General features: G+C 38.1%; 1 protein-coding gene across 5 annotated transcripts in view; it reads right to left on the reverse strand.

Moving 5' to 3' along the window:
- Nucleotides 1-16,291, reverse strand: part of Ccdc15 (coiled-coil domain containing 15) — a 154,737-nt gene that overhangs the window by 99,009 nt on the left and 39,437 nt on the right. For 4 of the 5 annotated variants that reach the window (XM_045145105.1, XM_045145104.1, XM_045145106.1 and 1 more), the window contains 3 exons: nucleotides 5,541-5,657; nucleotides 4,189-4,968; nucleotides 193-315 (listed from right to left, as the gene is read on the reverse strand). In XM_045145105.1, the coding sequence (XP_045001040.1) occupies nucleotides 193-315; nucleotides 4,189-4,968; nucleotides 5,541-5,657 (1,020 nt within the window). The remainder of the gene's footprint in view (nucleotides 1-192; nucleotides 316-4,188; nucleotides 4,969-5,540; nucleotides 5,658-16,291) is intronic. The other variant, XM_045145107.1, reaches the window with a different exon arrangement.

The raw sequence follows: 16,291 nt of genomic DNA on the forward strand, positions 1-16,291 counted from the left end.
TGGAAATTCAATATAATAATGTAAACAAGTTTCTACAATTATTCTGGCTCTGTACTCAGTGTAAGCCATTATTTAAAGCAATAATAATGTTGAAACAAGATAACCCTATCTGCTTTGTTAGTAAACTATCTGGGACAAAACCAGCCCAAATCTAATGCATACATCTGTTCCCTGCTTACCAAACTGCTATACCTGTTCTCTGGCAGAACCTCGATCCTGGATTTCATGGAAACCATATCCATGGCTCTCTGGAAATAAATCTTTTCTTTGTTTCTCATCTGTCATATCGTGTGATGCTTGCCCATAGCGCTTATGCTAAAAGACAAAATAAATGCTGATACACTCTCATTGGAGCATCACACTGCAGCAACATTTAAAGCTTGTAAACAAAAGTTGTTTAAATCAATTCGAATCATGAACAAAATAAGAATAAAATTTATATTCTCTGCCCATCATTACTTGCCTTAACACTATACCCCTGAAGCAACTACTACATTACTCTCTCTGTCAGTCTTGAGCCAAAACCTGAGTCTCTGCCACATATTCCCACTATCTTCAGCTCTACTTACTCTCTCAGAGGGGAGGTTTTAAATACTGGTGATGTACACTGACAGTTCTCCAGAAGTAATCTCCCACTTCTCTAAAGTCCATGTTTATCTGATATACTTGTTGTAAAGAAACCCCAAGACTAATTGTATAAACCGAAATGATGGGCTTTTTACAATACAAGTCTTTTTAAAAATCCCAGAGTAATGATACTAGGTAAAATAAAATAGAGTGGGTATTCCTCTCCTTTCTCTCTCACTCTCTTATATAAAAATCTGCAAATATACACAGTATTAAAAAAATAGTATAATGAATCCAAAGATACTCAGATCCAACAACTAACACTTGGCTTTTGTGTCTATCTGTTCTCCAACTTTCTCTAATGGTAACCCAACTCTGGCAGTTTAAAGTTATGCATTCCATATACAAGTTAGCTTAATAAATCTTAGCCCAATGTTAACAGTCCTACTTCTCCTTCTATAGTTGCTGTTCTACCTGTTCTGCAGGCAAGATCTGGTCATGTGTCTTAAGTGGAGCACTCTGATGACACTCCTGAGGTAACTCCTCACATACCCTATCTTCCCTTATTAAAGGTGAGGGTTGCTTGAGAAACATGTGCTAAAATAGCAAAAAAAAAAAAAAAAAAAAAAAAAAAAAAACAGTAAAAATAAATAGATAAATAAAAGTCACCAAGCGAACAAGCTAACTGCATACAACTGAAAGCTTCAGTGGGAACTCCAGGAAAATTTTGATATTTTGGAATCAATCAAGGATGTTATACATTAATCCAACTTCACAGACTAAATTTTAATCATAAACCATAGACAGAATGGTTTAATGGCCTCACCAAACCTTAAAGTCACTTAAAACCTGCATTGTTTATGTAGGAGAAGTATGTTTTGATAATACTGTAGGATTCAGCAACAGCATACTAAATAATGAAATGTGGCCAGGCGTGGTGGCGCACGCCTTTAATCCCAGCACTCGGGAGGCAGAGTTGGAGGATTGCCACAAGTTCGAGGCCACCCTGAGACTACATGAATTCCAGGTCAGCATGAGCTACAGTGAGACCCTACCTCAAAAAAAACAAAACAACAAAGAAAAGAAAATGAAATGTGGAGAATACTGAAAAATTAGTCTCAACTGTCCTTTGAAAGGAAAAACTGATGTGATTTATACAGTTTACTAGACCAAGGGTCTTCTGCACCATTAGGTACAAGGTAGAATAGAGAAAAGGGAAACTAGCAGGAACTGAATTGTTAAGGGTTTATATGCCTATGCTTCAGACAGGGTGTAGGACTTAAAAGTCCCATCCCACTAATGGCCATTGTGTCCTACTTGCTCACTGATGAAGTTCTCAACTTGCAATCTGTGAGGCAGATATTAGTAACCCACCAGGGAAATGATCTATTTCTCTTTCCCATCTATCATATCAAAGAACAGCTTCTTGGGGATGGGAGATTGCTTAGTGGTTAAGAGTGCTTGATGTGCAAGCATGAGGAACTTAGTTTGATCTTTGATCTCAATGCAAAATGTCCCCCATAGACTCATGCTTGAATACTTAATCCCCAGCTGATGGGACTTTTGGGGAAGGTCATGCAACTTTTAGTAGGTGGGGCCTTGAAAGAGGCAGTATATCACTGGGTGAGGGCCTTGAGGTGTTGCAGCCCTGCCCCACTTGCTATGCTGACTCTACTCCCTCCCTCATGATATAACAATGTGATGCCAACTGTCTGGTCCTGCCACTTTTTCCCAGCCATGATAGAATTCTGCTGTCATGAAATGGTAAGCAGAAAATAAACTCCTTCATATATATATACATATATCAGTTTTTTCTTTTAAAGGACAGTTGAGACTAATTTTTCAGTATTCTCCACATTTCATTTTTTTTAATAAAATTTATTTATTTGAGAGAGAGAGAGGTAGAGAAAAAGAGAGAGAGAATGGGCACGCCAGAGCCTCCAGCCACTACAAACAAACCCAGATGCATGCGTCCCCTTGTGCATCTGGCTTACATGGATCCTGGAGAGTCAAACCAGGATTCTTTAGCTTTGCAGGCAAATGCCTGAACCACTAAGCCATCTCTGTAGCCCCAACTCCTTTTGGGTATTTGTCCCAGCAGTAAAAGGAAAAAAGAAAAAAAAAACTGATACAGATCTCTAGAACCCATATAAAAAGCTGGGTGTGGCCACACATGCCTATAGTGCTCAGGTGGATTAGAGAGAAGATCACAGGAGCTCACTGGCCAACTTGTCTAACTGAAAATTTCAGTGAGAGACTTTGTCTTAAGGAAAATAAGGTGAAAGATTGATAAAGGACAACCCTTGTCTTCCTCTAACCTCTGCACATACATACACAGGGTGTATCTGCACATACACATGCATATGCCAGATGTGCACATAAACACATGTATACACATACCCCACACATACTACCACTACATACACACCAAAAACAATGGCTCCTCAGTTTATGTCCTAAATGAGAAAAACACAAAATGCAAATTGCCCACTAATATAATAGTAATAAGGTCCTAGGTGTTAGTAAAAACGTTACTGCAACTTTTTAATTGAGGGTAATGTAAAATTATTCAATAAAACAGGAAATCAGGATTATATTTTTTTAAATCAGTTTTGAATTTTAGCTGAGAACAATCTTTGTAGGCTCCCAACTAAACCTGAAACTGCTCAGTTTCTGCTAAGTCATTGTCCTGTTCTGTTCTACCTTGCTCTCAATGGGAGAATTAATGGAACCCACACAAAAGATCCTGAAGGACCCACAGAGGTAGCTCCTCACTCCCTTGTCTACCTATCAAAATTGATGCTGGTTGCTTCATATTTGCTTTCTAAAAAAATAAACACAAAAGATCAATTGTCCATTTAAGAATTAACAGGTTAAACCAGGTATGGTGGGGCCCACCTTTAATACCAGCACTTGGGAAGCAGAAGTAGGAGGGTCACTGTGAGTTCAAGACCAGCTCTGTTCTCTGCTATTCACACCAATGAGGGCTCAGACAATTGTGGCACCAAAACCAGTTTTAGTGAACCAATGTTTATTACAGTTATGTATAGAGCAGGGTGAGGGGGTTGTTTCAGTAGCATGGATGACTCAAAGGCAGCTGCATCACCAAAAAGCCCACCCCAGCACAGGTGATGACTCACTGAAGCTGCAGCTATGCAGCACACTACACAACTTGCAGGCAGCTCAGCAGGGCAGGTGGGAGAGTCCCCAGCACACTACATGACTTATAAGCAACTGTGCTGGTCAGAGAATCTCTTTTCAAGCAATTGTTTACCCTTTATATATCTTTAGGGAGAAATCTCTCAATATATTTTTTCCAGACTTGTCCTCCTAAATCTCCTGAGCCTCTGTCCTTCCTCCAGGAGGGAATGTTTCAATTGTTACACAGCACTGGTTAGTCTGCCCCTCAGCAGTGGTTTACCACTCCTATAACCTTAGATAGTAGTCAGGTGACCTTTTAAGTTTCAACTCTTCCAGATTTGACCCCCTAAGTCTACTTAGCCTCTACCATCCCCTAAAGAGGATTCCCTCTTTCAATTAGGAGGAATTTGCTATACAACATACTCCAAACTCAAAGCAGGTTATTTCTTGTTACTAAATCTCTTTTCTATTCTATTTTACCTGATTTGGAGGTAGAAGATCCTGACCCTGACATTTACGTAGGTTATTCTGGTCTTTGGGGAGAACATGCTGGCCACTGGGAAGAAAATCCTGGTCCTGACATTTTGGTAGAACATTCTGGTCTTTGGGAAGACCATGCTGATCTCTTAGTAGAAAATCCTCATCTTCAGGAAGAAAATCCTGGTCCTGATGTTTGAATAGAATGTATTGATTTTCAGGGAGGGCACAGTGGTCTTCAGGTAGAAAATTCTGATCTTTAGGCAAGGAATCCTCATCCTGGCATTTGAGTAGATTATTCTGTTCTTTGGGTAGGATATGCTGATTTCTAGATAAAAATTCCTTACCTACACGTGGAAAATTCTTGTCCTCATAGTTAGGTAGAGTATTATAGTATTTAAGAACACAGTGGTCTTTGGATGAGGAATCCTGGTCTTGACATTTCGGTAGAAAAGCCTGGGCTTCCAAATCAATATCTCCATCTAGTTCAATACTACGGGTGATGAACAGAATATTCTGAGTTTCAGTCTTAATAGCCTGGCCTTCTGGCTTAACAGAATGAATGTCCAGCTTAGCAACCTGGGTATCTAGCTCAACACTGCAAGCTTCAGGCTCAACACTCTGGACTTCTATCACATCACCCTGGGTTTCTGGTGGGTCACCTTGAGCTTCCAGAAGATAATCGTGGGCTTCTGGCAGAATATCCTGAAGGTCCTTAAGATTTAGCTGCTTTTTTTGTTCTTCTTTTATCACAACAAATAATGGATTTTTGAATTTTACTTTCTAACAAAATATAAAAAACAAATGCAGAGTATTAGGTAATAGCAAAACTATGAGCTTTCCATGGGATTCCTAAAATAATTTTAAGATATGACTGATATCGTAATCAAATTATTAGAATAAAATGTGCAAAGTCATTGTCCAACTTTATATATATATATGTGGGTTTTGTTTGTTTGTTTGTTTTGAGGTAAGGTTTTGCTCTAGCCCAGGCTGACCTGAAATTCACTATGTAGTCTCAGGGTGGCCTTAAACTCAATGCAATCCTCTTACCTCTTCTTCCCAGGATTAAAGGTGTGCACCACCACACCCAGCACTGTCCAACTTTATAAGAACCTAAATCTTCTATCACAAACCAGTACAGCAATACTAGAAATAACTAATCCAATCACAATTAGTTTACTCTTTTTTGTTGTTGTTGAGACAAGGCCTCACCAAAATTGACCAGGCTGGCTTTTAACTTACTCTATAGACTAGGCAGATTTTGAACTAAAGATCCTCCTACCTCATTCTTCCAAGTAGCTGAGATTAAAGGTTCATGTGACCAGGCTGTTGGTTTACTTTTATTGTTTTACCTGAACTCTGCTGACAGGCTTATCTTTGTCTTCAGAATGACAATTCTGATGATTCCTCCCAGACAAAAGTTTGTTCTCATCAGTCATAACAAAAGACATTTGCTGATAGCCAACTTCCTAATGAAAATGCAAAGAAAAAAGGTATTTTAAACACTAAATGGGGGTGGGGAGATTGCTCAGTGGTAAAAAAAGCACTTTCTTGCAAGCCTACCAGCTTAGGATTTGACTCCCAGCACCCATGTAAAGACAGACGCACAAAGTGGTACAAATGTGTGCAGGAGCAAGAAGCCCTGGTATGCCTATACTCATTCTCTCTCTTCTCACATATAAACAAAAATATTTTGTAAAAATCAGTCACAAAAGCTCACTAGTAGAATGGAAGAAGAAGAGGACAGAATATCTAAGCTAGTAGACCAGGTGGAAGATCTAATACAGTCCAACAAAGAGAAGGACAAACTAATAGAAAAGTATGAGTGGGAATTACAAGATATCCAGGACACTATGAAAAGATCAAACATAAGATTCAGGGCATAGTAGAAGGAGAAGAACTTCACTACAAAGGCATAGTAGGTATCTTCAACAAAATCATAGCAGAAAACTTCTCCCAAATTGAGAAAGAGGTGCCAATGCAGATACAGGAATCCTTTAGAACACCAGCCAGACAAAACCTGGAAAGAACCTCTCCTCATCCTATTGTAATCAAACTACCAAAGACACAAACCAAAGAAAAAATCGGATTATAAAAGCATGATCCTTCAATTTGTTGCCTCCAAGAAAGCCACCTTTCTACAAAGGATGGACACTATGTTAGGGTGAAAGGCTGGAAAACGGTGTTTTAAGCAAATGGACCTAGAAAACAAGCAGGGGTTCCTATTGCTATCCTAATATCTGACAAGGTAGACTTCAGTCCACCATTAGAAAGACAGGGAAGGCCACTTTATATTGATTAAAGGTACCCTCCAACAGGAGGATATTACAATCCTAAACATATATGCACCTAACATGGGGGCCCCCATATTCATCAAACAAACACTATTAGAACTAAGGTCACAGATAACACCAAACACAGTGGTAGTGGGTGACTTCAACACCCCACTCTCACCAACTGACAGGTCATCCCGGGAAAAAATAAACAGAGAGGCATCTGGACTAAATGAGGTCATAGAAGGAATGGGCATTTCATCCAAATGCTGCAGAGTATACATTCTTTTCAGCAGCACATGGAACTTTCTCTAAAATAGACCATATATTAGGACACAAAGCAAATCTTAACAAATACAAGAAAACTAAAATAATTCCTTGTATACTATCTGACCACAAATGGATCAAACTGCAAATCAGCAGCAAGGAAGGCCATAGAGCATACACAAAATCATAGAAATTAAACAACACATTACTAAATGATGAATGGGTCAATGAAGAAATCAGGAGGGAAATCAAAAAATTTATAGAATCAAATGATAATGAGAACACAACATACCAAAATCTCTGGGACAAAATGAAGGCAGTCCTAAGAGGTAAATTTATAGCTTTAAGTGCCTATATTAAGAAATTAGAAAGGTCACAAGTAAATGAACTAATGCTTCACCTTAAAGACTTGGAAAAAGAAGAACAAGGCAAACCCAAAATCAGCAGGAGGGAAGAAATAATAAAGATTAGGGCAGAAATTAAAGAAATAGAAACTAAAAAACACAATCCAAAGAATCAATGAAACAAAAAGTTGGTTCTTTGAAAGGATAAACAAGATTAATAAACACTTAGCAAATCTGACAAAAGAAAGAGAGAAGAGACACAAATTCATAAAATCAGAGATAAACAAGGTAACATCACAACAGATGCCAGACAAATTCAAAAAATCATAGGGACATACTATAAAAGCATATACTCCACAAAGTGTGAAAATCTGAAAGAAATGGATGATTTCCTTGATTTATATGACCTACCTAAATTAAATCAACATGAGATTAATCACTTAAATAGACCTATAACAAGCATGGAGATCCGAACAGTTATCAGTAATCTCCCAACTAAAAATAGCCCAGGCCAAGAAGGATTCACTGCTGAATTCTACAAACCTTCAAGGAAGAGGTAACATCATTGCTTCTTAAGCTTTTCCATAAAATAGAAAAAGAAGGAATTCTACCAAACTCCTTCTATGAGGCCAGCATCACCCTGATACCAAAACCAGGCAAAGATAGAACAAAAAAAAGAAAATTACAGATCAACATCATATGAACATAGATGTAAAAATTCTCAACAAAATATTGGCAAACAGAACACTAGAAGAGATCAGAAAGATCATTCACCCCAACAAAGTAGGCTTTATCCCTGAGATGCAGGGATGGTTCAACATACGCAAATTGTTAAATGTAATACATTACATAAATGGATTGAAGGACAAAAATCACATGGTCATCTCATTAGACGCAGAGAAAGCATTTGACAAAATCAAACATCCCTTCATGATAAACGTCCTACAGAAACTGGGAATAGAAGGAACATATCTCAATATAATAAAGGCTATTTTTGAAAAGCCTACTGCCAACATATTACTAAATGGGGAAAAAACTGCAAGCTTTTCCACTAAAATCAGGAACAAGATAAAGGTGTCCATTGTCCACACTTTTATTTAATATAGTTCTGGAAGTCTTAGCCACAGAAATAAGGCAAGAGACACACATAAAAGGGATACAAATTAGAAAAGAAGAAACCAAGTTATCATTATTTGCAGATGACATGATTCTATATATAAAGGACCCTAAAGACTCTACTAGCAAACTGTTAGAGCTGATCAAAACCTATAGCCATGTAGCAGGATACCAAATAAATACACAGAAATCAGTAGCATTCCTATATGCTAACAACAAACACACAGAGGATGAAATCAGAGAATCACTCCCGTTCACAATTACATCAAAGAAAAAAAAGTACCTTGGAATAAACCTAACCAAAGAAGTAAAGGATCTCTACAATGAAAACTATAATACACTCAAGCGAGAAAATGCAGAAGACACTAGGAAATGGAAAAACATCCCTTGTTCCTGGATCAGAAGAATCAATATTGTGAAAATGGCAATCTTACCCAAAGCAACCTACACATTTAATGCAATCCCCATCAAAATTCCAATGGTATTCTTCACAGAAATAGAAAAAACAATCCAAAAATTCATTTGGAATTACAAAAAAACCTCGAAAATCTAAAATGAAACTGAGCAACCAAAGTAAGGGTGGTGGTATCACCATACTTGATTTTAACCTATACAACAGAGCCATAGTTTAAAAAAAAAAAAAAAAACACAGCATGGTACTGGCACAAAAGCACATATGTAGAACAATGGAACAGAATAGAGGACCCAGATTTAAGTCCACGTCGCTACAGCCACCTGATATTCGATAAATATGCCAAAATTGCTCATTGGAGAAAAGACAGCCTCTTCAGCAAATGGTGTTTGGAAAATTGGATATGTATCTGTAGAAGAATGAAAATATATTCTTTTCTCTCTCCATGCACAAGAATTAAGTCCAAATGGATTAACAACCTTAACATCAGACCTGAAACTCTGAAACTGCTAGAGGAAAAAGCAGGGGAGACCCTTCAACATATTGTTCTTGGCAAAGACTTTCTGCATACAACCCCAATTGCTCAGGCAATAAAACCATACTTTAACCACTGGGAACCTCAAGAAATTACAAAGTTTTTGTACTGCAAAGGACACTGTGAATAAAGCAAAGAGGCAAACTACAGAATGGAAGAAAACTTTGCCATCTATATATCTGATACAGGATTAATATCTAGGGTATACAAAGAACTCAAAAAGTTAAATAATAAGGAATCAAACAAGCCAATCAAAAAAATGGGCTATGGAGCTCAATAGAGAGTTCTCAAAAGAAGAAATATGGATGGTGTATAAGCATGTAAAAAAATGTTCTATATCCCTAGTCATCAGAGAAATGCAGATTAAAACTACATTGTGATTCCAATGCACTCCTGTCAGATTGGCTACAATCATGAAAACAAATGGTCATAAATGTTGGCGGGGATGTGGAAAAAGAGGAACCCTTCTACACTGTTGGTGGGAATGCAATCTGGTCCAGCCATTGTGGAAATCAGTGTGAAGGTTCCTAAAACAGCTAAAGACTGATCTACCATATGACTCAGCTATAGCACTCCTAGGCATATATCCGAAGGACTCATCTCATGTCCTTAGAAATACGTGCTCAACCATGTTTATTGCTGCTCAATTCATAATAGCTGGGAAATGGAACCAGCCTAGATATCTTTCAACTGATGAGTGGATAATGAAGACGTGGCACATTTATACAGTGGAGTTCTACTCAGCGGTAAAGAAAAATGAAGTTATGAAATTTGCAGGAAAATGGATGGATCTGGAAAGGATTATACTAAGTGAGGTAACACAGGCCCAGAAAGTCTCTCATATGTTCTCTCTCATATGTGGATCCTAGCTACAGATGTTTGGGCTTTTGTGTGAGAAGGAAAAAACTCAGTAGCAGAGGCCTGTAAGCTAAAAAAGAGATATAAAGGGAAGAGAAAGGAAGTGAGGAAGGTACTTAATATGTTGGTATTATATATATGTAAGTACAAGAATAGATTAACGGGGGTGAAAAGACTCCACCTATTTGGGCTGCAAGGCCACTGAGAAATCCTTCTTGAACTGAGCTGATAACCTCCTCCATGTAGAACAGCTGACAGAAAGCTTGAAGAAGCCATTCTATATGTAGTTCAATGGGAGAGATACTACCAGTGAAGATACTCAATAGTGGACACTGCAAGCCTGATCTTTGGCCAGCCAGGCCAAATGAGCCAACGGGTGCAATAATGGCACTTCTGTCATGGTGGAAACCAACTGCCCTCCAACTGGACTGAAGGCCCGCTCCACGGGAGGGAATACATCCCTGATACTGAAAACAGGGGTTGTCATGAGCCCTAGGCGTGTAACATTTGCTGCTATCTGGATAAATGTATATACTATGCTTGTCCAACTGCCCAGTAAGCATTTCTCTTAATATTCATACCCTTATATTAATGCTACTCTCACTTTGGGTAGAGAATCTTCTCTTTTCAGATGGCAGTGACCTTGGGATGACTCAGAAGGTATCATAGTGCTGGAAAGAAGTGACTGGAGTACTGAGTAACATCTTGATCACACCTTCCAAGGCTCAGGGTCTAATGCGGAAGAGGTGGCAGAAAGAATGAAAGAGCCAAAAGAAGGGTAGGACTCCTTACAACATGTTCCCTCCAGACATAAAATGGCCTGGATATCCATGACCTCATAGTGCCTGACACTACATGCACCAGACCATCATAAGAGGAGGAAAAGATCATGACACCACAATTAAAGACAGACTGATTGAGATGGGGAGGGGATATGATAAAGAATGGAATTTCAAAGGGGAAAGAGGGGAGGGTATTACCATGGGATATTTTTTATAATCACAGAAAACGTTAATAAAAATTGAGAAAAAAAAATCTGTCACAAAGATATAGTAATCCCAGCACTCTGGAGGCAGAGGTAGGAGGAATGCCATGAGTTTGGGGCCACCCTGAGACTACATAGTGACTTCCAGGTCAGCCTGAGCTACATCGAGACCCTATCTCGAAACCGCCCCCCAAAATAATAATAGATAGAAAGATAGTAATCAAGACAGTATGATACTCGACTAAACTGAGGGTCAGAAACAAACCTTCACATTCATAATAAATTGATTTTTGACAAAAGTGCCAAGACAATGCAATGGGATAAAGAATAAACTTTTCAATAAATGGTGTTGAATGGACTCCTAGCTCTCCCTTCAGAGGAACCCTGACTGCTGTGGCCTCACTTTGCCACCTTATCAGCACAAAGCACTGAAGAACAGTCATCACCTTCTGGGAGACAGGATTAAAATAGTACAGGAAATAGGCAGTTTCTTTGGCTAGGTAGACAGTTAGGGAAACAAAGCTATATTCTAACCCAAGATGGTGAAGAAGGTCAATCAACTTCCTCCTTGTTCCTGGCTTAAGTGTAAGTTTTCCCACCAGTAGGCTGGGTTGGCGGGCATTGTAGGACCTGCACAGTATTGGATGCATTAAGGACCAGCCCCCTCCTTCACCTTCATGGACACTGGATGGGTGGGCGTCCCTCATTTGATAAAACAGTCCAGCTCCCACTAGGGCGAAGTGAATTTTTCTGCTCTGGGATCCTCTCTTACCAGGTGTCTTTCTCCTTTATTTTCTTCATACTTTGACATAAACTTTGCTCTTTTAAATGCTTTTAAGCAATTTAAAAAAATCCAATTTAAAAAACAGACAAGAGCTGGAGGAATGGCTTAGCAGTTAAGGCATTTGCCTGTAAAGCCAAAGGACCCAGGTTTGATTCTCCCGGACCCATGTTAGCCAGATGCACAAGGGGGCACACACATCTGGAGTTCATTTGCAGTGGCTGCAGGCCCTGGCACACCCATTCCCCCCCCCCCCCTCTCTCTCTCTCTCCCTCTTTCTCTATCAAATAAATAAATTAAAATAATTTTTTTAAATCAGACAAAACATTTGAATAAACTTTTCCTTCACCAGAGAAAAATGGGCAATAAGTATGTATACATATATTTCATTTCCTAATTTTTCCATTAAGTGCTGATAATGAGCAATGCTGAAAGGACCTTTATGGATCTTAAAGAGAATTTGTTCTCTTATTTTTTTATTATTCTTGATGGATGGTGGTTTCCTAGAAAGTGCTTTCTGGATGGAGGGACTATATATATATATATTATCTAGGGAAAGCAATATCCTCATAATTCTTATTGAATCTTTATGAAAGATCTGGAATGATCTTAATAGCTCACAGTAATTTTATATACAATAAGAAAAATAGCAAATTGTACTTCAAATGTATAAATAAATAACATGTCAACATATGGAATAAAATACACTGGGAGAACATGTAAATTTTATAAATGAAAACTTGTCATTATTCCAGCCACTAACAATTTCAGAAGAATCATAGCTTTAGTTTTGGTCACCTGACAAAAGCCAAACAAAAATGTGATCTAGTTTTTTCTCTAAATCTTGAATGATAACAACAATCAGAAAGATTCTAATGTAACTAAAGTCTAATAAGAAAATAAAAGCAATGCACTGACCACTGGGGTGATTCAACAGTCACTATAGTGCTGAGGAGAAATGACAGTGGAGGGTTCAGCACTAACACATCTCTATTACATTCTCCAAGGCTCAGGGTCCATTGTGGAGAGGTGGCAGAAAGAATATAAGAGCCAAAGGAAGGGTAGAACTGCTTACAATGCAATCTTCCAGACACAAAATGGCCTTGATATTCATGACCTTACAGTGCCTGACATTCTACACAAGACTCTCATAATAGGAGAAAAAGATGATGACATCAAAATAGAAGAGAGACTAATTAGAGAGAAGAAGGGATTCAATGGAGGGAGGATTTGGGAGGGGACAAACAGGGGCAGGGCAAGAAATTGTCATGGTTTATTATTATTCATAAGTATAGATATACTTATATAAGCTGTCAATAAAAAGTTTAACAGCCAGGTGGAGTGGCACATGCCTTTAATCCCAGCAACTCGAGAGGCAGAGGTAGGAGGATTTCTATGAGTTCAAGGTCACCCTGAGACTACATAGTGAAGCCCAGGTTATCCTGGTCTAGAATGAGACCCTACCTTGAAAAAAAAAAAAAAGTTTTGTTTTTTTTTTTTAACAAAGAACATAAACGTAAGGCTCAACTGGGTTACATATATTCCCTTTTGACTGACAGTTTCTCACTTCACACAAGTAAGAGGGTATTACACTGCTTAGATAAAAATGGTAAGAAAATTTTACTAATTTCTTAGATCACTCCCAATTATATGAAATACATATGTTTCTACCATTTTTGTTTTGAAGAAGCATATTGTTTTATTTGGAAGCAAATAGTAAGCTTGAATTCATCATCATAACAATAATGAATTATACTTATATGGCATTTCTGACATATAAAACTGGTTTGCACAAGGATGTTACCTCAGAAGTAATCCTCTCTTCTACTGTATTAGTTCTACTGGTCAGTCAGACCAGTGCACAGTACTTTTTCTGGAAAAACACCAACTGAAAAGTCTGATAACTTAAAATATCAATCTCTAGGGCTGGAGAGATGGCTTAGTGGTTAAGACACTTGCCTGCAAAGCCAAATGATTCATGTTCAATTCCACAGTACTCATGTAAGCCAGATGCACAAGGTGGTGCATGCATTTGGAGTTTGTTTGCAGCAGCTGGAGGCCCTGGCATGTTCATTCTTTGTCTCTATCTGCCTTTCTCCATCTCCCAAATAAATAAAAGAAAAATATATATTAAAAATATCAATCTAACATTGGTTTTCCCTCCTGATTCATTAGAAAGTATCTAATTAACTCCTTTGATAGTACCCAAGAGTGAGTCTAATAGCCCACATAATGATACTGCCAAATCCACGGTAGGTCTGAGAGTGAGGGAAAAAAGAAAGGTTACCTCAAGAGACACATAAGACAATGCTAGAGAAAGGCAACCACATGACTTTATCTAGGATAGGATTCCATATGTGGATACAGACCTATGCTGACTTGCTTTTTAAATTTAATTTATAGATTGTAAATTATTACTGAGGAAGACATTTGTAGTTTAGTTTCTAACCAACTACAAACATATAAACAGACAGATGTCTTTGAGGGCTATGTTGAGAGACTTAAGGGGAAAAAAACCACATACGTGATGGTCGTCGCATAAGATTACCATCTAATGATGTCTTAGTTTATGTAAGTATGCACTATGGTATTTACACAGTGACAAATCACCCAGCAACACATTTCTCTGAATATATTCCTATCATTAAGCAACATATGTGTATGATACATGAAAATGTAAAAGAATGTGCCAATTAAGAAATGAAACTGGGGCTGGGGAAATGGGTTAGCAGTTACGACGTTTGCCTGCAAAGCCAAAGGAGCTAGGTTCGATTCCCCAGGGCCAATGTAAACCAGGTACACAAGGCGGCATGTGCATCTGGAGTTCATTTGCAGTCACTGGAGGCCTTGACGTGCCCATTCTCTCTGTCTTTCAAATAAATACAAATAAAAATATTTTAAAACCCAAGCATCAATAATGTCTTTTAAAAAAAATGAAATGAAACTGAAAGCAGGAGAGCTGGCTTAGTGGTTAAGGTGCTTGCTCGCAAAGCCTAATGACTCAAGTTCATTTCCTCAGTACCCACATAAAACCAGATGGACGAAGTGGTGCATGCATCTGGGGTTCATTTATAGTGGCTGGAGACCCTGGAATGCCCATTCTCTCTCTCTTCTATCTCTCTCTGCTTGCAAATAAATATATAATATTAAAAAAAGAAATAAAACTAAATAGAGAGTTGATAGAAAAAATAAAGTAAAAGTGATTAATGGTCTCTTTTACTAAATGCTGCCTACTAAAACTTGAAATTAATGGCAAAATTAAATAGGTATAACAAACATAAGAACTGAGCATCCAAACTGGCAAAATCTGAAATAAGTAGAAGCTGAAACAGTGTCATTCTATAAGCATAGGCTTAAATAGCCTTTGGGTGCACATGTGCATGCTTGTATTTGTGTAGACACACCCATGTGCTATGCCAGTATGTGTGCACATGTATGTATCTGGAGGCCAGAGATTGATGCCAGGTATCCTCAGCTGCTCTCTACCTTATAGGTCTCTCACTGAATGAGAGCCCACCACTTTGGCCAGATAAGCTAGTCAGCAAGCCCTGAGGGATCCACCTATCTTCACCACCCAAGTACTGAGATTACAGTTCTATGACAACAGGCTAAGCATTTTATGTGGGGGCAGGGAGTCCAAACTTAGGTCCTGAGACACACCAAGCACTTATCTACTTAGCCATCTCTTCAGCCCTTAAGGATCCTTTTAAACCTAGCTCCACACAGAGATTCTAGTTTTTCACGCTAACCTTATGTTTAGAATTAACATAATTCCTTTATTTAAAAAAATAGAGCCGGGCGTGGTGGCGCACGCCTTTAATCCCAGCACTCGGGAGGCAGAGGTAGGAGGATCGCCAAGAGTTCGAGGCCACCCTGAGACTACATAGTGAATTCCAAGTCAGCCTGAGCCAGAGTGAAACCCTACCTCGAAAAACCAAAAAAAAAAAAAAAAAAAAAATAGTATTATTTCCCTTATTAGAAAGTAACATATTTATATTATAGAAAAAAATTAAAGAAGACAAAGAGAATAATAAAAACCACCTATAATAATACTATTCAGAAATAATTAATATTGCTAGGGATGTAGCTCAGTTGTAGAATACTTGCCTAGTGATACCCTGGATTTGATTCCCAGTGCAAGGTAGAAAGGAAGGGAGGGAAGGAAGAAGGGCCTATATTCTTGTGCCCTTTCTTCCCAAACTCTTGTCCATTCTCTCCCTATCTCTATTTTTCTAGCAGTTGCTTGAAATTCTATATTTGTTTGCTAGTTTATTATATACTTCCCTATTAGTACAGAAGCTTCCTGAGGGATCTTGTCTTTATTTTCACCAATATAACATAAATATTTGCTAAAGAATACAAATATACTTTTAATTGAGACCATATATAATTTTATATGCTAATATTTACACTTAACATTATATTAAACATTCCCCTTCCTTCAGATAATCTTTGAGAACATTTTCAATCTTTTAAAAAATATTTTTTTTATTTATTTGAGAGAGACAGAGAGAAATAGACAGGCAGGCAGA

Source organism: Jaculus jaculus, chromosome 3, assembly GCF_020740685.1.
Source record: "Jaculus jaculus isolate mJacJac1 chromosome 3, mJacJac1.mat.Y.cur, whole genome shotgun sequence".
In the NCBI taxonomy this organism is placed as follows: Eukaryota; Metazoa; Chordata; class Mammalia; order Rodentia; family Dipodidae; genus Jaculus; species Jaculus jaculus.